The sequence below is a fragment of the Emys orbicularis genome, chromosome 9 (assembly GCF_028017835.1).
Source record: "Emys orbicularis isolate rEmyOrb1 chromosome 9, rEmyOrb1.hap1, whole genome shotgun sequence".
In the NCBI taxonomy this organism is placed as follows: Eukaryota; Metazoa; Chordata; order Testudines; family Emydidae; genus Emys; species Emys orbicularis.
Window position 1 is genome coordinate 13,111,147 of NC_088691.1, and position 24,036 is coordinate 13,135,182.

The 24,036-nt window shown below is 44.0% G+C and overlaps 1 protein-coding gene across 1 annotated transcript in view; it reads right to left on the reverse strand.

Annotated features, from left to right (window-relative positions):
- KIAA1210 (KIAA1210 ortholog) overlaps positions 1-24,036 on the reverse strand; it is a 68,780-nt gene that overhangs the window by 9,787 nt on the left and 34,957 nt on the right. The window contains exons 3-7 of the mRNA XM_065410914.1: positions 18,456-18,624; positions 12,873-13,002; positions 8,873-9,031; positions 5,032-5,097; positions 212-421 (exon numbers count right to left, since the gene is read on the reverse strand). Coding sequence (XP_065266986.1) covers positions 212-421; positions 5,032-5,097; positions 8,873-9,031; positions 12,873-13,002; positions 18,456-18,624 — 734 coding nt within the window. The remainder of the gene's footprint in view (positions 1-211; positions 422-5,031; positions 5,098-8,872; positions 9,032-12,872; positions 13,003-18,455; positions 18,625-24,036) is intronic.

Here is a 24,036-nt window from a genome sequence, read left to right on the forward strand (position 1 = left end):
GGCCATTCAGTCAGAGTTTTAAGGCCAAAACAGGACTAGGTGTCTGTTCCTGTCTCTATTAAAGCCAATGGGAAGATTCCCATTGGCTTTAATCACTTATCCTCCTGTTTAACATATTCATGGACCCCAGAGTGGGGGAAGAACAGCAAAGGCTGCACACACTTGCACCCGTCTCCCTTTGCTTTGCACTCATCCTCCAGAAAAGACTTACAGGGGTTTGCTGGTTCTTACTGGTAAAAACTCTCTGTTTCCGTGGGTTTATTGCTATCCTGTGCCTAGCTGCCGAGGTATCCAGGCAGCCCACGGGACTGGCAGGGGTGTTGAAGTCAACGGGAAGCAAGCCGCTGGCTTGTGTGGCTGGAATCACAAGCACCATAGAGGACAAAGGGCTGACAGGTCTAGAGGAAGCATCAGAGGGTACCTGCAAAACACAAACACATCGCTATTTATTTTGCTCAGATTTTCTGTGCATCTGATCCTGGTTCCCATTGCCTATCTCACCAGATTGGTTTAGAAGCAAATATACTCAAAATCAGATCTATAAAAATATTAAACAGCTGAATTTTTTGTTGTTGTTGCATAAAACACACCCTCTTCCTGGATGCGTCCATTCTTCTAGCGGCTTCTACTTGCAATTAACGTTTACGCTTAGTTTTTTCTGATCGATGGCATTGTAACACAAGTGAGACACACATAGTAACATTCCTCTCCCAATTCTTATTTGAATGAGCAGTTAGCAGTATCTTCTTGTACCAGCAGGAGACACTGCTGCGTTTTTATAACAAGGTCTTTTTGCTTTTCCTCATGAGAGCAAGCAGATACTCTGCAGCAGTGTGATTGCTGACGGTCACAAAAGAAAGACCACTCTCTGTTCCCCACCAACTCTAAGAAAGTTACTATTGATTAATTTGTTCTTTCACTCTTCCCTCTCCCTCAAACTCGCAACAGAATTCACATGTCCCTTTCCATCTAGCAGTCCTGTATTATTTTTGAGATAAATATGCTACGCACAGGACAGCCCCACAACACTGCTATCCTTGGGAATCAAATATTTGTCATTTTAGCAAGAAATGATGCTATTATAAAGTGAGTCGGGGGAAATGTGTGCAGTGAAACCCAAAACCATGCAAAGTTAGTCTGGTTTTGTTACAAACTTGAAACTCAGACCAAGTTTGCTGGAAGGTTCGCAAAGTTGCACAGACACTTCAAGCAAGCTTTATCGGCGTGAAAAATCTGCCATTTTCCATGGTTCCACCACAATACCCAGTGAAACATCCCAGTTTGGACTGAGTTTGGCATTCTCCTTTTTGGGTTTGCTTGAACTTAAAACAGGGTCAAGAAGGAGTAATCTATGCTGATCAAATAAAATGTTCCTACAAACCTCTTTGAAGGGAATGTGCAGAGTTCCCCATATTATTTATAATGTGGCAAAGTTATAATGTCTTATTACACAGTTTCAGTCTCAGGGTCGGTAGGCATACATCAGACAGTGAGAATACATGGGGAAATTGCCTTTTAAGGCTGCTACATAGCTTCATTCAGATGAAAATTCCATTGTAAAGATTCCTGGGCAAGTATTTAATAAGTGAATATTTTAGATTTGCTGGGCTCAAAGTCACAGACTTAAGATGAAAATATTGGTTACCATGATGAAATACAGTATTGTGCATTAAAGAAGAATCATGATCTACAAGGTCCTCCAACGGTACATAGTATGGTCACTTTAAGAAAGTATCTGCTCTTAATCTTGGCCTGGGCCAAGGCCTGTCAGATTTAATTCAAACCATCAGGCTGCATCTGGTTGCCTAAAATTTATTAAAATTCCTTTAACTCTGATTGTAGGAAAGTACTCATTCTCAGCTTGGTTTTTAAATGCAAGATTGGAACTGGAGCTGTGCTCTAAAAGGCTTTCCCCGTCTGATCTGCAGTATTAGTCTAGGTATATACATTACATGCTTTTCATTTTAAGAAAAAGAAAAGCAACTCCCACTTTCTTAATCACTGTTGACTTTTTAAGTTCATGGAGCTAAAACAAAATCAACACTGAATTTATTAATTCAGTTTTAGATTCTCTTTTTCACAGTGTGTAAATTCAGGAGAAGTTAAAAGAACTAAAGCAGCAAACTGTTATTGGTCCTGTAGAATTATAATAATAGGTTCAGCAAATCTTAGAAAAAGAAAACAGTAACTGTTGCTCATTTCCCTCATACAAGTTCTTTCCTCTAACAGTTTTTAAATGACTCTGGCACTCTGAATTCAAGATGATTAGGGAAGACATCTGTGCTGTAACTGGAATTCAAGCAGAAGGAAAATGTTGCAACTAGAGAGGATTTTCCTTGAGAAGTGTTTGGGGCAGGAAACTTTCCTTGTGTGTTGGACTTCGCTTTGCTCTTTAATTAATTAGAGTTAAAGCAGCCAACAGGGAAGTTAGATTGCTGTAACAGCCATTTGGCAAAGGAGTTTAGCCCTGGGTGAAAGCTCTGGAAGAGGGAAAGGGAAAAAAAAGATTTGCTGTGATGTTTTTGGAGTAACAGCCCATCCTTATCTTTTAAGCAGTCAGGAAGTGTACATTTATAAATACTTAGGCCACTAATGGGAGTCACACACATGCCCCCTGAGAGCTTCCTAAAGATGAAGACAGCAGCAGAAGCACTCAGAGAATCCTGGAAGCCAGTGGAGGCCTTGATGTCACGTTACCCATCCATTTCAGCAAACCCAGCAGACTGCTAAAATCAAACCATTACACTGTGTGAAATCCACTTAAGCCAGGACTGTGATCAAGGCCACTTGTTCTTTACTTAGCACGAAGCAAAGGGAATTCTGTTAAACGGAACAACTAGCTATGGATTTATAATTGCTGTTCTGTTCAGTTTACTGGTTCATGCTCTACTAATTCAGAGCTTGATATTAAAAGCAAAGGGTACGAATGTTACTGCACGATTGATGATTGTTTAAGGGAAGACGTTTTAATTTAAAATAAATGTAAATACAACATCAAGCTAGGCTGTTGAGAAAATCTTTGGGAGAAGGGACAGATGCTGCACTGTGAAGAAAGAGAAAAAGACTATACAGCTTCCCGGCAATTGGAGGAAGAAAGCAGGAGCTGACAAGTAGTGGAGCTCTGTGCACCACAGAAAGTTATTTCTCTTCTTCCCTGCTTCCCCCCTTTCTGCACAGAAGACCAGGACATGAAACAGGCAAATAGGAGGGAAGGAAATCATGGTCAGCGGGAAGCAGATATTTTCCATGGAAAAATTAGAAGGAACCACCAGTAGCCAGGCTACGGAAAGGATAGTCTGGCTAATATAAATGGGCAAAGGGACTGATTTTGACTAGAACTGGTAGAACCATTAGTTGAACCATGGATTCAATACACATAATGAGATTTTTTTTTTTTAAACAAGTGCAAGTTACTTGGACCACTTTGACTTTAGGATTATTTGCCCAGTCCAGTTTGTGACCCACTAGGAGATATAGCTTTCTGGGTGGAGCAGCAATTGGGGGGAGAGAGAAGGCGGTCTCCGGGAGAGAGCAGAGGCCTGCCATTCCTAAAGAGCCTCACATCCCCCCTCGCCCCCACACTCCAGAAAGCGATAAAGCCAGAAACTACCAGGCGAGGCAGTACTTGCTCTCAACCACAGGCAGAGGAGCAGGGTCAGTCTTGGGAAAACACCCTCCTCTCCCATCCTCCTCAGAGGCTTAGTGGCAGGAGAGGGTGTAAGGGAAGAGAAGGCCTCCTGAGCAGTTTGATTAGAGACTGAGGGTTTGGCCTTGGAGACGCTGCTCGGCCTGAGTAGGGCCCTGTGAGTGGAGCCCCCTCGGGAGGGTGCACGGGGCTGTACACAATTTTCTGCCACCATGCTGCCTTGGCCTTACTTGCAGTTCCTACTAGATAGCTGAAGAGTTAATTCTTCTTCTTTTTGGCAGTTTTTCCATATGGGGCGGGCAGTACGCCACTCCAGCCAGATCAGCATTTGTTGTGACCCCATGAAACGCCCCTTCCCTTTCTTCTCCATCAGGCTGTCATGGAGATGTCTGGTGCTAGGGGTGTAGCCAGGGAGTAGGAAGAGCCTTCCAACTAGGCAGTGGCTATCTCATGGGGTAGGCAAGCACCTCTGCAGCCCTATTTATAAGTGATGGCCATTCTTGTAACTGGCATTTGAGGTCAGAGGTCACCTGGGGAGGGTCGAATCGTTTTCCAGCCACTTTATTAGCTGCTGGAGAGTGGGTGGCTGGAAAAGCAAATCTGCACCATTAGGTCTGCCTTCAATGGCTAAAGTAGGCTACTGTCAGTGGAAACGTGCCCTCTTGCTCTGCAATCAGCAGGGATGGCCTGGGGGGGAGTCACCTGGGCCTGTTCTTCGAGCACATATACTGGTGAGGAGAGCTGGCTTAAGCCTTCCCCTTCTTCAGTCAGGGATAGGTTGTGCTGGGCTAACTGCAAGACCAACTGCTCCTAGTTATCAGTTATATACTAAACACAGGCTGCAGCTTAGCTCAGTCCCTTTTCCCCAGGACACCCAGGTTTTAGAAAGGGTCAAGAGCTTTATGTGTGCCGACCCTCTAGCCATTCTCATCTGTCAGAGAGGAGTAGAGTGTCCCCAACAATCTTCTGATGACAGACAGGACTCACTGAGCAGTGGCTGCTGTTAGGGGAGTGAATTGTTTTGCAATATTATATTGTACCTGCTAATTTGACCAATACCTGCTAAGTTACACAACAGAGTATGTAGTATGTCACTAGAGACAGCTAAGCTATTCACATGAACAACTTATTAGTGGAATTCAGCCCCTCTTTCTGTTTGTGCATTATCTGCAAACAGACTTCACATTTTTATGAATTTGTTTGTTCAAAATTCTGACACGTGTCTTTCTGAGCACACGTGCATGAACTGTCACATTCACAGTTCACTGTGGCATTTTTTACCCAGAAGAGATATAGCAGTAGTATGTGGTGCATATTTGGCTTCATACCAGACCCTGTATGTACTTTCTCAGAAAACTTTAGTAACAGGAAGAGCGACTATTTACCTGTTCATCTTCACTGTCTGTCCCACCTAAACTCAAAGAGCTATGGCGCTGAACAGGGTTGGAGGACTGTGGGATAAAATAAGGAAAAGGATAAGTCAAGGGAAGCATTACACACAGTTATCTGGGACTGATACAAAAGCATAATTATGAGAAAATACAAAAGGAAAACTTAGGAGGGGTCGTTGCAGGATTCCTAATTCATAGCATAGCCTCTCGGTCATTTGTTCATTCCTCATCAGTGATCAGACACAAGAGACAGGACTTTACATACATTTATACCTGTATCCCGCTATCAGATTCATATTGTGTAGACGGGACAGTGTACAGAAGCACAGTGCCTAGATATATATGCAGTAAGGGGACATACACCTTAGTGGAGAATTGAGCCTATAGTGTTTTAAAAGTTATTTTGACCTTCTGCCACTGTTAGATATTCAGATTTACAACTACGGTTAGATTCACTCAAATGCCTCCTCCCACTAAAATATTGTTGAAACATTTTTAAAGTAGGAAGAAAGTTCTTGAAAAAGACCTCGCTCCTTTGAATCAGATTGATTCGGATGAGAAGGTGTCTCATAGCACTGTCTGCTTCACATATGGGTTTAGTCAAATTGCCAATGTCCCTCATTCCTGTGCTGTTTCAATCTGAGTTATTATTATGGCCTCCATTACAGAAGCAGCTGAGAATCTCACAATCTTGAATATATTTATCCTCACGACACACCCATCTGGTACGGAAGTTCTATTATTCACATTTTACAAAGGAAGAGGCACAGAGAGGCTAAGTGACTATTTCATGGTCACACAGGAAGGCTGTAGGATCAAGAAATTGAACATAGGTCTCCCAAATCCCAGGTTAGAGCCCTAACCACTGGATCATTCTTCCTCTCCCTATATGACCTGACATAAGAACAACCACTGCACAATTCAACACAACTGACAAACTTCTAGAAGGCAACAGTTTTAAACCTTAAGACATTTTCACTTGTGGAAACAATAAGACTAATGAACCAAAGTAAGAATGATGTTTATTTCTCCTACAACAGCAGATCAATCATTCTGTCCAAAGTGTGCAAAGAGATTTGACTTAAATGTACTTCTCTGATCAGTGGATAATCATCATATGCTAACATTCTGCTGCTAGAGCATTCTATAAACTACTTTAAAAAAAAAAACACAGTCCAAATATAAATGTATTGTTCAACTTATTGTGGAACTAGGCAGACTGCTCTAGAGACCTTATTAACAGATCAGTTTCACTCTTTAAAAGTGCTCCGAAGTATTTTATTATTTGCAGAACCCCTAGATAAATGCATGCTTTCCTCCCCCCGCCTCCCCCCCCCCACAAAGGAAGTTGTTTACTACCAAGACTTTACTACAACAGCCCCCTTTTCAACCTGTCCTTTTCAAATTGAACTCTGCTTCATGCTAATGTGCTTTTCTCCATCTTTAAATACGTGAGTTCCAGGTCTTACTTAGCAGGGCCGGCTCCAGGCACCAGACAACCAAGCTGGTGCTTGGGGCGGCACCTGGAGGGGGGCGGCGCGGCGCTCGGGCCGCCGGGGAGAGCGGGGCCACAGCCGGGCTCGCCGCCCTGCCCCCGGCGCTCTGGCCGCCGGGGGGAGAGCCGAGCCCCAGCCGGGGCTCGCCACCCTCTCGCCGCCCTGCCCCCGGCGCTCTGGCCGCCGGGGGGGGGGAGAGAGCCGAGCCCCCGCCGGGGCTCGCCGCCCTCCTCTCAGGGCTCCCGCCGCCCTCCCCTCCGGCGCCCTCCCCCCGGCGGGAGAGCGGAGCCCCCGCCGGGGCTCGCCGCCCCCCCCCCCCCGGCTCCGCCCCCCCCCGCGCGGGGGGGGGGGGGCGGGCGGAGGCTTTTTTGCCTGGGGCGGCAAAAAAGCCAGAGCCGGCCCTGTTACTTAGGCATCCACTTATCGTAGTCCCAGTGCTGAAACAAAATACTGGCATGTTTCCCCCACATCTTCAAACCATTCTCTCTACTGCTGTATAAATGGTTCACCATGATGCTCCCAAGCTTCTCTCTTGGATACATACAAATGTTCTGCAACAACTCTTTGCGGCCAATGGTCCTTGCTACTCACAACTGCCACTGGGACCAAGTCCTCTTCCACATGTCTGGTATTTCCATCTGTCTTGCATCTTGATCTATCCATTGTTACTCGAGTACCTTAAAACATTTTAAAATCCTCTTGGTTTGCTTTCTCTCTCGATGCAAATCCAGACACACTTTCTCCTTGCTCTGCCTTTTTGTTGAAGTTACCATGCTTACATTGAGCACTGCACAACTGAACGGGAATATTCTGGATTTTTTTCACCTTCCTCTGATGCAGCAGATACATTGTAGGCCACTGCCAGAGAATTCCAGATTTGGTCTGTTAGCCCATTCTGGGATGGCACATCTACGTTCTGAGTAGCCTCTACTTAGGCTTTTCAAAGATGAATATTGCCCTTGCTTTCCACTGAGAGACACATCTTTGCTCCAGAATCTTGGAGCATTTAGGGATCTCTGGCCAAGTTCAGACTGGACATAAGCAGATAGAACTCCATTTGTTTCAACTTTGTTATAACAGATCTGAATTTGGCCCCTCGTGTATTGCAGCAACCAAATCAGGGGTTTTCAAATAGTGCCATCTTTTGTTAGATAAGTTTTCAAGACAGCTAGGAGTCTTCCGTTATTAAAGGCTATGATTCTGTTTTCATCGGCTGCATAAATCCCTTTGCCTGGTTCTGCCCTTCAGCCCTAATTTAACTCAGAGTTGAAGTATGAATTTACTTTTTTGTTGTCTTTATGACTTTTATATAAATCTTCCAGCTGCCTTAATCTTTCCCAGCAGTGTTTCACCTTTCAATGTTTCTACTGGTTTTCAAGACTGTTAAAAGCACAGTTTGTTCTAACTTGATCCTTAACAATTTTGTATAATTCTTTAAGAGATAAGCACAGAACACTCTAACTTTTTGTGTATTTCAGGGACTGCTATTACATGGTTGGTATTTTCTGAAGACTGTTTGTCTATCCCTGCGCATTTGGAGATGTAGATAGTTATTATTATAATATTTTGTGGAAAGAATGGATTTTTAAAGCCTGAATTTTAAATTGAATCAGGAACATCCTCTCAATTACTAATATCTTTTATAGTAATATACAGAGATGGACCAGGATTTAAGTATGGTGCAGGTACACATCCACAAGTACCCCAGAATGCCTGCTTTTCTTTAGGTATGTTTGACAATTGGATTTGTTTTAATTACATGTAAATACAAAATAGCCTTTAAACACTCGGTGACTGCCCAAACCTCTTTCCAACCACTGGACCTTGAGCATTCCTGTCTCTAACTTAGTGATGGATCTTCAATGAGATATATATAAGGGGCCATTGTTGACCTAGAATTGTAGGACTGTCAGTTTAAAAAAAAAAAAATTTCCTTGCACCAACTCTACCCACTTTGGATTTAATCTACAGCAGATTTGATTTTTTTTTTAATATATCTATATACGTTTGTGTGTGTGTTTTATACTTCCAGAAATAACTCAACTTCTGTAAATCATTTTTTAATAACCTCCTCTTCCACTGACTTGCAAACTTAAAACAAAGTTTTTTGTTGGTTTCTGATTCTGGTATTGAATGTGAAAGAGGGAAACCACCATGCATGATAAAATCGGAGAACCACAGGTTTTGTACAAATGAACCCACATAAAAAATGGCATTGAAATAAGAATAATGATTTATAGTAAAGCATTTTTTGACTGCAGACTTAAAAAACAACAACATCATTCTACACAGGCAATTCCATTTATCCCTCTAGTACTGAGGTGACATGATGAACATACCTTGCTTGGTGAACATGTTAGAACTTCATGAAGAGTGGAGATTTCTGGAGGGCTTTTAGGTAATCCATCATCTTCTGAAACAGCACCTGTGTCTTCCAATTTCCTGCCAGTTATAACAAGAGGAGAAGACCCAAGTCTGATGTTCTGTTGTAACTGGAGCTGTGGGGCGAAGGGAAACATAATACACAATCTTAAAATAGCTTTAACTATACGGAAGAAACCTTCATTATGTATAATTCTACCCAAGATACGTCAGCTACCAGACAGAAGCTTTTAGTGAAGAGGAGTATACAAAGGAAAGGGCCATCCAGAAAGCTTAGTAAAGATTGTAGTTATATTTAGTTACATTCTTCCAGGACCTTCCATGAACACTGGCTGCTACACAAAATATTGAAAAAACAATTTAATTCAGCAGATTATTACAGACTGACATCTCACCAGCCCCAGCAGAACCACAGCCAGATTATTACAACACATGGTGTTCATGCTGTACATCCCCCCACTGTTTTGAATTCTCAGTTTATACCTTAACCCCTAGTCAACTTCCACCATCTGCCCACACCCAGACCAAACTCTGTGCGTTTGGTCAAGTCACTTAATCTTTCTTCATCACTAAAAGTAACAGTTGCCCGTTTTACCGAGGTGATGGTTAATTAGCTAGTGTTAGTAAAGAATTACAAGTGATGGCATTTACCAGAATGCACACAGGATCCTCCAGAGTTTGGAGGGCTGGTAGCTCCTAGAACCCTGGCTTTATCTGGACAATTGTCCTTTTCAAAAAATTCCTTTGCAAAAAAATGACTGCTATGCCCCAACCCCCGACAAGCAGCTGAGCCCCACTTCTGCACCAAGAAGGAAGGTGTTGACAGGAAGAATTGCTCTCACACAGACATTTTATACAAAGGGAGTTCTTTAAAATTTGTGGGATCATCTCACTAACTCTCCCCCAAAACCTCAGGACATGGGGAGTGATCGTGGCTGACAGGAATCACTGATGTTTGTCAGAGAGGGTGTGAATTGTTTTGCAAGGCTGCCCAAAAAATGCTAGGACCAGTCTGATCCTGAGGGGGAACAACAACAAAAAACCAAAGTCTGCCACCTCACAAGCGGACAGATGTTCCCTCTTAAAACACACAACAAAAAAACAAATCTCAGGAAACCCCGGTTCTGAAGCTCTTGGAGTCAGCTATGTCAGGGCTGGAACACAGACACGGTCTGAAGAGAACTTTTGTCCTTCAACTAAAAATGACTCATCTAAGGACTCCTGACAGAGACCAGGACCTATGGTCATTTGCTTATCAAACCACGGGTTGGGGAGTTTACAAAGATCTAGGGGCTGATTCTCTGTTGCCCCTCACGCTATACGGTCATTTACACCTCTGCAAAATGGACGTAAAATGCTACTATTCTGATGTGGTAGCATTTTACACCTGCATTGCTCTCAAATGTATGGGTGTGAACGACTACAGAGCAACAGGGAGTCAAGCCCAGTGGTGGATTTAGAGTGAGTGGGGCCCTGTGCGCACTTCATTTTCGGGGGGCCCCCCCTCCGGACCCAGCCAAGAAAAAGAACATTCTCTTATCTCCCCCCATTTTTCATTCTTTTTTTCTTCATCTCCCTCCTATATTGTAAGTAATAGGAAGTAAATGAAAATAAAATGAGGTATCTTGATTGGGGCAGAGGGTTGGGGTGCAGGAGGGGGTGAGGGGTGCGGGCTCTGGGAGGGAGTTTGGGTGCTGGGTGTGGGCTCTGGGCTGGGGCAGGGGTGTAGGAGGGGGTGAGGGATGTGGGCTCTGGGAGGAAGTTTGGGTACGGGGTGTGGGTTCTGGGCTGGGGTGCGGGAGGGGGGCAGCGCTTACCTCAGGCGGCGTGGCTCCCAAAGCGACTGGCACACCCCTCTGGCAGCGGCTTCTAGGCGGGGGGGCGCCAGGGCTCTCCATGCGCCGCTGCCCGCAGGCGCCGCCCCCGCAGCTCCCATTGGCCGCAGTTCCCAGCCAATGGGAGCTGCGGAGTCGGCGCTTGGGGCAGGGGCAATACGCGGTGACACAGGGACATGCCGGCCGTTTCCAGGAGCAGTGCGGCGCGGAGGGAGGGAGGCAGAGCGGGCAGGGAGCCATCTTAGCCCTGCTTAGTCTCTGTGTGCCCCGTGGGGGACAGCGGTTCTCCATGCGCTGCCTGGGGTGGGGGCAGTGCGCGGAGCCACCTCCCCCCCACCAGGGGCGTGCAGAGACGTGCCAGCAGCCAACCGCTTCTGGGAGCAGCGCGGGCAGCCTGCCTGAGCCCTGCTGCACTTGCCGCATTTTGGGGGGCCCCCTGTCATTGGGGGCCCCGTGCCATCGCACGGTGTGTTTAATGGTAAATCTGCTCCTGGTCAAGCCTCTGTTCTACAATCTCCTTATTCAGATTCTCCCACATCTGCCCAAGCACCCCACAAGTTTACCCCAAACCAATCAGAGAAATAGAAGCAAGGCAATCTGCAAATGCTAGACAGATGACAAGCTGCTCAAAGAATGCAATGAATGCAGCAAGCAAATGAGACCCACGACACATCTGCACATCTACTCCCAAGTGGGAGTAAAATCTGCTTCCCTAATATTTTACAAACCCTGCCCACCATTATTTATTAAATGCAGAGGGCAAGACATTACAGGAGAAATGCAAATGTACGATCCCTCTTGCGCTGGCAAAAGTTAATCTACTGTTACTAAGAACTATCTGGTTTTATTGGTGCGCAGCTTTTTTACCCAAATGAGAGTTAAGTTAAAGGAAACAGACTCTCCCTTTTGACTATAAAAATATCCCTGGCAGCACTCTCTTACTATGCAGTGTCGTGGATAGTTGAGGGAAGAGGAGTCAAGGGGATGGAGATAACAGAATCAGATTAAACAAATGGAAAGGAGCTTTTGCCCCCAAAAGGTCCTGCCTTATGAAATTATTATACTCCCCCGCCCCTGACCCCATTGTTTTGCAAGTAATATCTTGAACTGAAACTTGGCCTCATCTGTATTTTCGTGAAGAGGTCCCTCTGCGTATCTCCTGCTATTTAACATGTGATGCAACCTTGTTTTGCAACCGTGGTTCATGCTGACCAACGAAGGCCTGTAGGCGGCCTTGGACTGCATTATCAACAGTTTGCTTCAATCCCCGGGAAAACCTTAAACTTTTATCTTTGTGGTTTATGTCGGGCAGCTCTCCGAGTGCAATACCCAAGAATTGATAAGGAGGTTGCCAAGGAGGGTTCAGCATGTGCTTTGGAAGAAGGAAATGACCTAGGAGAACAGAGTGTCCTCAGCTGACAGCGATAGGAAGAATAATGATATAAATAAAGCTGTTATTAAGAATGCCCTGACACATCTGTCATTCCACAACACATTCATGCACACACAGAGTGGTGCTGGACAATACAATTAAAAACCATTTAAAAAACATCTCAGGGCAGAACTGTAGCAGCGGGATGCCTTTAAAATAATACCAGTGAACATAAGAACAGCAATACTAGGTCAGACCAATGGTCCATCTTGCCCAGTATCCTGTCTTCTGACAGTGGCCAATGCCAGGTGCCCCAGAAGGAATGAACAGAACAGGTAATCATCAGGTGATCCATCCCGTCACCCATTCCCAGCTTCAGTGTAAGGGATACATTTCAATATAAACAAATAGCCTTAACCAAAAGGCAGAAGCTATTAAATAAAGAATGGAAGGTCCTTGCGAAGAGGAACTACTCACCTCGGAAAGAATATAGGTTATGAAGTCTTGGGGGCAGGGGTTGTCACCCGAGTAACCAGCACAAGGCTGAACACACTGGTGCCGCTTAAATATATATATATATATTTATATTTCTAAGCAGCAGAACAGATTCAAACAACAGCACATCTATTTTCCAACTCTCTGCCATACGCCTTGAGGAATCAGCTGGAGAGCGGATCCAAGCAAGTGTTCAGCATGGCAGCTAACAAGCAGTAAATTATCCAGCCTTGTGAACATGGAACGTGCTCTTACCTGTAATGTTTTCACTTTCCCAGGTATGTTTTCCTGAGAGGACATGTCACCAGCTGTGTTTTCTGGCGCAGATTCAAAAATAAAGACACTGTCATGTGACAAGGCTTTGTTTCCCATGCTTCCTTTGGATCTGAAAGGGAGGGAAGATCTTTGAGCCCATTATCTCCATCTCCAAAATTTCATATAATTCCTGTATTCAGCCACCTTAAGGGGCAGAGCGGTCAGGACGTTTAACTAGGAATCCGGAGAGGTGGGTTCTATTCCTACCTTTGCCACTGACCTGTTGGGTGACATTGGGCAAGTCATTCTCTGTGCATCTGTTTTCCCTCCCACCTTTTGTGGGTCTTGTCTAGTTAGACTGTAAGCTCTTAGGGGCAGGGATTGTATCACTATGTGTTTGTGCAGTCCCTACCACAAATAAAGCCCTGGTCTCAGCTGAGGCCTCTAGGTGCTACCATAATACAAGTAATTATTAATAATAATAATAATAATTAATAATAAACTCCTTGACTCACTCACACTTTGGGCCTTGCCAGCAAGGCTTCAAAGACAAGCATGTCACAGGGATAAGTCCCCTTTGCAATCTTCCCCTCCCTTCTTACTGCCGGTTTGCTTTTTTGTTTTCTCTATGGCAACTCCACGTATGGCCCTGCTCCTTTAGCTTGAGGGAAAGTTACATTTTACACTGTTGTTAGAGAAAACCCCTGTCCTTTAATGCAAGGCTTCCCCCCAGAGTCCAGGGTTACATGGCCTATAATCCATCAGAACAGCAGGATCTGAGTCCAATTCTCCATTCCAATAAGGCTCCTTTATGCCACATCACCCATGCAGAGGGCTAATACAGTCACTGGGAAACTCTTCCAGTGCAGGAGGAATCTCTGAGTGGCATGCAGCCATTGTAGCAGCTCCACACCATGCCCTTGCAGGAGACTGGGGGCATCCCTCTGTCCAGCTGTTCTTGGCTGCTCGAACAGCCCCTTTGGGCCTTCATAGCTGGGTGTGGGTCAGATCAGCCCTGGTTTCTGGGCAGATGGAAGCACACACACAAATCAAGTTCAAACCCTGGCACGCATCGAGGTTAAAATATGGTTCCCTAACAGGGTTTTTTTCTGTCCACATAAGCAAAGAGAAACGGTTATAACATGACTGGACCACAAATATAGTTCCAATCTACATTTTAAATATGTCCAAGGCCCATCTACAACTAGAGCCACGACAGGGGACCCAGTTACACCTCCCAAGTACAGTTGGATGAATAACGGATTTTTTAGGTAGGTGGCAAATAAAAAAATAATAATATCAAGTCGAACAAATCATTTCATTTTGAGCTTTTTTTTTAATGTTTGTAATTGGTCTTTAGTAAAATTGACGGAGATTTCTAAACAAAAAGTCATTTCAAGATGAAAAACAAACTTTTCGATTTTTACAGAATTTCCCCCCCCCCAACATGAACAATTTGGGTAAAATGGATTCAATTTAGTGAAGCATTTCCGTGTTGCCAAATCTGCATTTTTTGCAATAACAACAAAAAAAGGTTTCAGACAAAAAATTTCACCTAGGTCTCCTCCTGAGTCCAGCTCTACGCTCTCCAGAGGTTTAGCTTGGCTAAGGGAGATGATTAGCTCCTGTCTATGCTACAGCTATTAACTGAGTTGTAACCAGGCCCCTTCAGTTATAGATGCTGTATAGACAGGTTGTAGTTGTACATTCCCTGTCTAAAAGGCAACAAACATGGGTTGCATCAAAATTTCACACCAGCACCTAGCTAGACACAAAGAGCTCTCTCCTGCGGCCAGACCTGTAACCCAGGTCTAAACCCCTTGGCCCAGCTGCCTTTCAGGCAACGTAAATTGCATTTAGCAGATTGACTCAGGGTAAATGGAAGTGACGAGGGACAATCCCTTCCCACAAAACTGTCCGGGAAAATCTCCTACTCTATCCAACATTTGCTTTATATGGGGATTCCAGATAGAATGGGGGGGGTGGTCTTCCATTAGTCTCATAACCTAAAATTCCCTCTTTACCTCCAAAACAAACTCTGGGACAGAGAGAGGGGGCTTTTCATAAAGGAATACACAATAGAAAAAAAAACAAAAAACTTTCTCCTCCTGCCCTACAGCAAAACCATCATCTTCTCACAACACTGGGGAATGACACCTGCAGTGCCTGCTTGGCTAACTTCACTTTGCCATTTGAGATGTAGCCAACCATATGCTTAGGCTGAGTCTGAAAGCATTCCCCCAGGGCATGTGCAGCAATCTTGCTGCACGTTACTGTCCTATCCAGAACTAATCTGTGCTCTTACACTAAAAGCTGGGGCCAGAGCTCATGTTCTTCCCCTTTCCTTTAGCATCATCAGCGTGCTAATGTTTATCTTGAGCTGTTGTGTAGCGTTGCAGTGCACTGATAAACACTTGCCTGCCTTCACCCTCTAGGTAATCCCTACGTTTTTACACTGTGTATATCAATTTTTATACAAGCTCCTTCTGAATGAAAGGACTATACCCAGGCAAGATAATTACTGAAGCTATTATGCTGTGGCTAGAAAGATGGTGTCAATTAGGTTTTTAATGAATATAAATTAATACTGATGCTCGCTGTTCTTTATTGATTTATTTAGAACTGATCCTGGGTCTGGCCATGTATTAATCTCTTTTTAAAACAGTGATGTTCTTACTGTACTTATTTGGAGTCCTTTAGAAAGAGCGGCAGATGTTTGTGTGTTCTGGAGACTGCGCTGCTGCCAGCACCAGTTAGATGTTTAAAAAATACATATATACACACATATATATGTAATTGCAGAAGACTTTCTACATTTTCTTTTGGCACTGACAATAGGAGCATAAAAGTAACTTTAGAATGAATTGCTGGTCTAGGAGAGATGAGTGTAGGACACGCTTTCCTACATAGAGTATATTCACAGTGTAATCCCATGCAGTGTATTTATATTTGCATCCAAATCTAAAGCTGCATTGTTAGCCAATAAAAAGAGAAAACAGATGTTTTAGCCATTATACTTCTACCCCAGTTTCCCTATATAAATATATGTCAGCCACATGCATTCCCACCAAGATGCTGTTACTTAAAGCAGCATGAACATGAAGACAGAATTTAAAAGGAAACTCCATGAGTTGGAATTTGCTTAATTTCTGCTCCACTAAGTGGGTAAAACCAACCGAGGGGAGAACTTGGTCCTAAATAATCCTGCTCCAAATGAAATCCATTGAGCAGGAGGGGCTTCTAAGTATGAGCTGGTGGTTTAATCTCAGCATGGGGTGTGTGTGTATAATGCATACTCTCGGGTGGGTGATTGATGGATGCTTTTATGAAAGCAGCATGTTTGAGCAGTGGTTGGAATGAGGAGAGAGTGGCGCACAAGGAGGAGGGGGTGGAGTTGCAAAAGGAAGGGGTAGAAGGCGGCACAAAACAAAAAGGGGGTGATACCAAGGGGATACATGGGAGGGGTGACAGGTTTAGAACTGGGACTGTCTAGGGTTGACAAGCCTCCAGGATTGTCCTGGAATTAAAGATTATGTCATGTGATGAAACCTTCATCCAACCAAAATTGGCAACTCTAGTCATCAAGGAGGAGTTCCCATCCCATATCTTCATCCCATGGACCTCAGAGTTCAAGGGGCAACCACACAGAGGCCCCTTGGCCATAGGTACTCAAACCAGGGGTGCTGCCATACCTCCTGGCTTCAAGTAGTTTCCATTATATCCAGGGTTTACAGTTTGGTTCAAAGGCTCTCAGCTTCCCCACTATAAAAACTGTTCCAGCCCCCCTGCCCTTGGCCCCCACTGCCAGCCTGCCTCCCTAATTCCCACCAACTCAGGGACAGTTGGGTTTCTATGGAAGCTCTGCTGACAGAACTCCCCTTACCATTGCACTGGCTTGTATGGGAGGAGTTCAACACCTCTGAGGGTCTGGCCCATCGTTAATATTTTTAATTAAATTATAAAAAAAAATGACATGGTAAATCTGCCACAACCACCAGCACCAAAACCACAGCTCCGGGATTGTTTTGGTATTCTACATACCAGGAATTACAAAGCTCGGTGCCCAGTTCTGCAAGCCTTCCACATGCAAAATTCCCGTTGGCTTCAATAAAGTCCCTTGCATGTTCAAGAACAGACCCGTTAAAGAATTAGCTTGTTTAGTTTCTCTAGGTATTTATAAAGCACCCAACTCAGTGTGATATCTGGGTATGAACAGGTTTTTGAACAGCACAAAAAATTGATTTTTTTTTATAGATAATCAACTCAATTTTATTTCTTATAACAATAGAGTTTTACCCACTTCCTAAGCTCTAGTTTTGCACAATATTAACTTCAGTTTATAATCCGTGGATGATAATGCTGGGATAAAGAGCCCTTGGGTATGGTGTGCTGGATTAACTGCAAGAGAGAAATCTCTTCTTCGTTTTTGCACTTGGAGCAGACAGTAACATTCTTACGAATCTGCACCATTTCCACTCTGTGCATCAGCTAACAAGGATTGATAGGTTAGTTGTGTGGGTATAATTCCTCTTACCCTATGTATAATCACTCCCTCTGTCATTGCTATGCTAACAAGCCAAGGCCTGTCAGATCCCCAAATTCCTGCCTACTGCCCAGTATGCAGCACGCACCCACATAACTCATCGGTCCTCCTAAACAGACATGTTTAACTAATTTGTTACAGGCTCGGTTTGAAAGCAAACAGTTACATGGATTGTTTCAACAGAGAACTGATCAAATACTTATATTGAAACAAGGGGGGGCACATTGATTTTAATATTTTTGCAGGTTTGTTTGTTTGTTTGTTTTTTAAAGGAATTTTCAAATGTCTTGCTGGTTGTTAATGGTTAGGTTCTACTGTATGACTTGCTGATGTTGTGGCAATACCTGCCCCTGAGGACAGTGGTATCTGTAATAGGTTTGTGCATGTCTCCTTAACTAAGAAATAACAACAACTCCTTTGGGAAGGGACATAACAATATTCAGAATCAAATTCAAAGCAAGGGGTACCCAGCACAGATGTGTAATGTCTCCCTTGCCACACTACGTGCATGTGGTTGCAGGTGCAAAATTAGAGGCCTTTAAAAAAAATGTAGCCCTAATTGTCAGCTTTGCCATAAGAAAATTAACTAAGTGGCTCTCTAAGGCAGAGATTCTGCTCCTAAATTCTTTTCCTTTGCCCCAGTCATGAGGCAGGTTAATCCACACAGGCTCCATTGATGCTAAGAAACAGCCATTTGATTTCATGTATATTCTTTGTATCAGTAGTACTCAGATCACCACTTACTCTAACGTCATTGCTGGTAAGCCTTGCCAGGGTGGATTTCAAACACCAAACAATAAATTCTGGTCTATCTGCAGTTTTACAGGCTAAACAGTTGGATATATTTTCCCTCCTATGCTGATTTTTGGAGCCCGTTTCAAAGGAAAAAGGAAATTCCTGAAATTCCATCAGCAGCGTTAGGACTTGTTTTGCACAAACTTGGACAGAGGTTTCTCCTTAGGGGCCAGCTCATGCTTTCATTCTATTGCTGCAAAATGTCTGCACAACCTGGTAATTTTTGTGTTTCGCTGCAAGCTTACCCCGGCTCAGTTGGTGAATGAAGAGCAATAGTATCGGGCGCAGGGATGCTGACATCGCTGCTGGACTGGCTTGGTTTTAAATTACTCTCCCCCCTGGGAGCTGGAGATTCTTTCCTTTTCTTCTTAGCAAAAAAGTTCTTGAAAGTCTGAAATTTGGATTTTTTCTTTCCTGCAATGTAAGAGAACAAAACTTTACAAAGGGTGCCGACGGAGGTTACTATGGACAACGTTCCATCCGAAACTGCAGAGGGATCCTTTGGAGACCTGCAAGCCACAGCAACCCATTCATTTAACTGAACAACTTTGTAAATAATTCAGTGGCGGAGTCCTGTGAAATGCAAAGCTGTAATTCTTAGTTGGGCTGCCTATGAAATATCACTACAATAAGCAGATGGTTCCAATACTTCTTTAGGTTTCCATTTAGGAACACAGCTTATATAGAACATACGCCACAGATCCGCACATTGGCTATGTAAATCGAGTTTGGTTTACCATGAAGGATAAAGTACGTTTTAAATGTTCTGATGTCTTTACTTAACTCTTAAAGTCTTCAATTAGCTTAATTTAGCCCTGGACTTTTCAGCCAATTTTGTAAAAAAAAGACAGCATTTAAAGGGACACAGACTAAATTTGGCCAAAAATGTAACGCTTTTATAAATCCTAAAATCAAAAGAAAAAGTCTCTCCAATTAAAATATATCTATATTTCAATGAAGACAGTTGCTTTTAAACATATAACACTCTCCTGCAGCATCTGACACCCCAAAACATTGGTGCACCAAATATCCAACAGTGAAACTGGCTACAAACAAAAGACTTCACTGGGTTTTATTGTCCAAACTCAGAAATACACAACGTATCAAAAAGCATAAGTAGTAAGAAGCATAGTAGATTTTTTTCTAATTCCTTCACTGATAATAATCCAAAGTATTTTAGGGTGATATAGTTTTGTTTGTTTAGCTATTATTTCTTTATTATTGACTTTTAAATTGACAGGGTCCCTTTAATGACAGTTTGGGGTTCTTTGGTCAAAACCCATTGTACTAAGTACCCTCAGACTTGACTCTGACGCAGTTAGAATGCAAAAACAGTGCAAGGTACTGGAGCACAAACCATTGTTCAATTCATATTCCAGGGTAGCTGGGGTAATACGCAGCTGGAGGATTTCTTCATAAACAAGGCATTATTTCAATACAATTATTTGTCTTCTCCCAGGAATAAGTTAGTCAGCAACGCTTTGTCTCAGCGTGTGCCCTGCACGTACAGCAATTTATGCCAGAGGCATTATTGGAGCTGAAGCAATGCCACCATCCAGCTGCATCTTGCGTTAGACAATAGTCATTTTGAGAAATACACAATGACTCCAGGCTCTACGCTATACATGGCAAATAATAATATTGTCACTCCCTGTTGAGTTGTAGCAGATGTTGGGGGCTTGCAGGTTGGTTTCTCTTGGAGGAGAAATCAGTGACTTGGGAGTCTGGGTATTCTGCTAGTGTAACTTGATTTACTTACACTGAAACAGGATACTTAGTGGTGGATTAGCCACTGGGCCAACGGGTCCTGTGCCCGGGGCCCCCAGCCAATTGGGGGCCCCCCAGAAAAATGGGCACCCCCCACACCCTGACCTGCTCCACCCACCCTCCTGGGGAATGGGGTCGGGGCATGGGAGCTTGCCTCGCTCTGCCCGTCCAGCGCTCCTGACGGGGAGCAGGGGAAGCCCCCGTGTCCCAACCCCGCTCCCTGGCCGGAGCGCCGGGCGGGCGGGGAAAGCCCCCACACTCCAACCCAGCTCCCTGGCAGGACTGCTGGGCAGTGCTGGGGGGGCACTGCAGGCAGAAGGGGTGGGGAGGGGTCCCCACAAACCCCTAATCTGCCTCTGAGGGTACTAGCCCTTTAAGGACAGAGGCGGTTGTTACCCCATTCCATGTGTCCAGGGAAGCAAAGGAAGCAGTCATTGGGAGGGAGGAATACAGCCCCGGGGTGTAATTAGTGTCTGGGACAGGGAAGATATAGGCCAAAATTACTATAAGTACTGATAAAAAGGACTTAAGTGCCAAGTGCACCATTACAGGAGTATTTATAAGTACGAGTACGCTGCGGAAATAGTACCTATACATTTATAAGGAAAAGTACAAGTGCCAGTACTTTCAACTCCCATATTCCCAACAGCCCCTTCAGCATTGGACTGTGCCCAGTGGCTAGTAGGCATTTTCCACCCCACCCTACAGGGGATGCAGCTACTGGGCTGGTTCTCTCAATGCAGGACACAGACATTTGTCTGCCTGCTCTGCCCAACCCCCACCGACGCACTCCTCCGCTGGGCTGGGCAGTGAGTCTCCTCATGGCCGGTTTAGTGACCAACCAAAAGCAAAGGGGGCTGGGCCGCCATCTTCCTTGGCTGGTACAATAGCAGTGCCAATAGAAAAATGACCTGGCGGCCGGACCTCATGGTCTGGATCTTCCAAGCTGGGACAGTGAGCTTTGGGGGCCAACCAGCATCTGGGACAGTTGGGAGGGATCTGATTGTTTCAAAAAACTGCTTTGAAAAATTACTTGCAGATAAAAAAAAAAAAGGCACATAAATACAGACTATTTAAAGCACTTGTATACAAGTATGGAGAGTGCTTCAAAATACCTAAGTACCTACTTGGGTAAAAATGTATTGAAATACACGGGCACACGGCATCTCAGACCACTGCTGCTTTAAGGGCCTGGGACCAGGAGCCTGCCACAGTGGGCGCGACAAGGCTTCCCTCCCTCCCAGCCTGAACAAACAGGTGTTGGGGTTATTAGACTCCCCTGGGGAGGCTCAAGAGACTCATTAGTTGATGGGGCAGGTAATTCAAAAGGAGGCTCCAAGGTCTGTCAGGGAGAGAGAAGCTGGAGAGGGGGAAAACTCAGCCAGGACACAGCCCCAGGAAGGAGGGAGGCGAAAGCCCTGAACCTGAGGGGATAATCTACAGGCCAGGGAGACCAGGACTGGAAACAGTCCCAAGAAGGACGACTATGAGACCCTAAATTTGAGGGCTGAGTGGAAAGGGGTCTTTTGGGAGCTGAATAATATTTAATAAATTAGACACCAGGAAAGATGGAATATTGTTTCAAAGACCTTGGCTGTGACTGGATTATTCTGGGAATTCAGAGGGAAACTGTGGGCCATCCTAGACCCCAACGGGTTGCCATGGGATAGTACCTTCCTCCATACACCAGTTCCAGAATAGAGGCGGTCACCAATAGCATACAGGCAACCCCTTTTTCAGGAATCTCAATCAAAATACTAATGCCTGGTTTCCAGGGAGCAATTGTGTCCCAGGAATTGACTCTAGTTAGAGAGTCTCTCTTGCCACTTGCTACAGCTCCCCCCAAAAGAAACCTCATCACGAAACACAAGCGTTTCTTCAGAGGCTGTACACCACCCAACAACAAAGAGAAAGAGCTTGTAAGACTGTGTGTAACAGCACCACCTAGTGACTCTCACCATAACAATAATAATGATACACAGCACTTTCCTGCCGTGGCTTTCAGCTGAAGACCTCAAAGCACTGTAAGAGATGAGTAAGTTATATTATTCTCATTTTACAAATCAGGTATCTAAAAAAGGGAGTAAGTGACTTGTGCAAGATCACACAAAGCCCAAGCCAAAGCCCACTGAAGTCAGTAGAGATTCCTGTTGACTCAAATTGGCTTTGGACCAGGCCCATAAACAGCCAGTGGCAGAGTTGGTAACAGAAGACAGGTCATGCGCTAGCCATTAGACCCCATTACCTCTCAAACAATAGAGAAGTCAGGTGGTTCTTATACTATCGTCACACCACCACCAGTGCTCATATGAGTAATTAACGTTCTAGATGTGTGTCTCCCAACAATCCTGTACATATCTATACAGCCTGTTAGGTCTCTATATAATATTCCAAAAAGCAACTATATACCATCGGTCTAAAATGACTTATTCTAGGTAAGGTAAAGAGCATGAAAAGATAAAAGTAAAGTCTCTGAAGAGAGGAGAGAGAGAGAGAGAGAGAGAGAGAGAGAGAGTGAGTGTGTACGCGCACATCCATCTATCCCCATCAGTTCATCCTCTAACAGGCTTCAGCTGCTCAAAGAACAAAATGTCAGACCGCTGCAGGAAAATTTTTAGAAATTTAAAGGCATCATATGCAGAAAACAAAGGCATTACAATTACATCATTATCATACATATCAGACACCAATGGTGATATGAACAGGGAGGGTCACCTAGTTAATTTAGGCTCACCAATGGCATTTGCACTAGAATAAATCAGAAGCGAAGGGATTGGGGGAGGGTCAGTTCCCCGAGCTAGTTGTTCATACAGTAAATTATAAAAACAGGAGTGAAACAAAGCAAACAAAGAAAGTTGTTGTGATTATTACTGCAAAGGATAAAACCAGGCAATTTCTTCCCTGATTTTTTTTTAAATCAGTATGGTAACGAATTTCAGGATGGAGGCCATGGAAGTAGTTTGTCAGCATCAGACAATGGGTAAACCTCAGTTGTTACATGAGCGATACATACTACTCTAATACAGTTTAAAACTCAGAAACCGCAATCTGTTCCTTAACCATCATTTTAATGTTGACAGTGCCTTGCACATCATCTCAAATAGCAATACTAACCCAGTTATGTTAGACCTAATTGAATTCCTCCAGCTGTTTAAAACTAAATGAGAAAAAGAAGGCTCTTCCCTGAAGCTCACAGAACCTACAGTCCCAACCATTATATCAAAAAACCACTTCAAGATAGCCCTTTCCTGTATGATCTGTGTATTTAGACCATGAGCCCTCTGGGGCGCCATGTCTGTGTTCTTGTATTGAGTTCGGAGAGCATTTGGCACTTAAGACATAATTCACAATAATGGTATTCACTTTAGCTTCATGTTGTGAACTGTTGTGCATCGTTTTTGTATGCTGTTCAAAAGTTACCATGTTTCACCTACGAGGCATTTCAGTACTAGGTGAAGTAACCAAATATTTCACTAGGTTTTGTGATACAATACTTGAGCTATCTATGGGCAAGATAATCTGTGTATATACAGTGCCCAGCACAATGGGGTCCTGGCCCATGACTAGGGCTTCTAAGAACTGCAATCATACAAATAATAATACATAAAAAAGGAAAACTTAACCAGATAACGAATTAAAAATCCAGCAAAGAGAGAGAGAGAGAGGAATCCCAAGTTAACGCAACTGTGTATAAAACCATTCATCAAACAGTTTAGGAATGATGACTCACGATTTGAATGCTTGGGATTGGCAATACTGCAATTTAAGATGTATGTTTTCCAGATAAAATTTAAAGGGCTATTGTCACTTTAAAAAAAAATCACACTGCTATCTGAAAATGTATGGGCTGTTAAAATTACAAGTAACTACTGTAACTGAAAGACGAGAAAACAAACATTTTGTTCTGTTTTTTCAAGTTTGTTTACTTTGTGCATTTCGCAGCACTTTGCATGGAGCCAGTTGCGTTATTTTTCCCTCTCGGTCATTTTTCGTTATTTTTCCCTCTCGGTTATTTTTCCCCCTGGTCAGTTCGTTAAACAGTGTCCCCTTGTTGTTTGT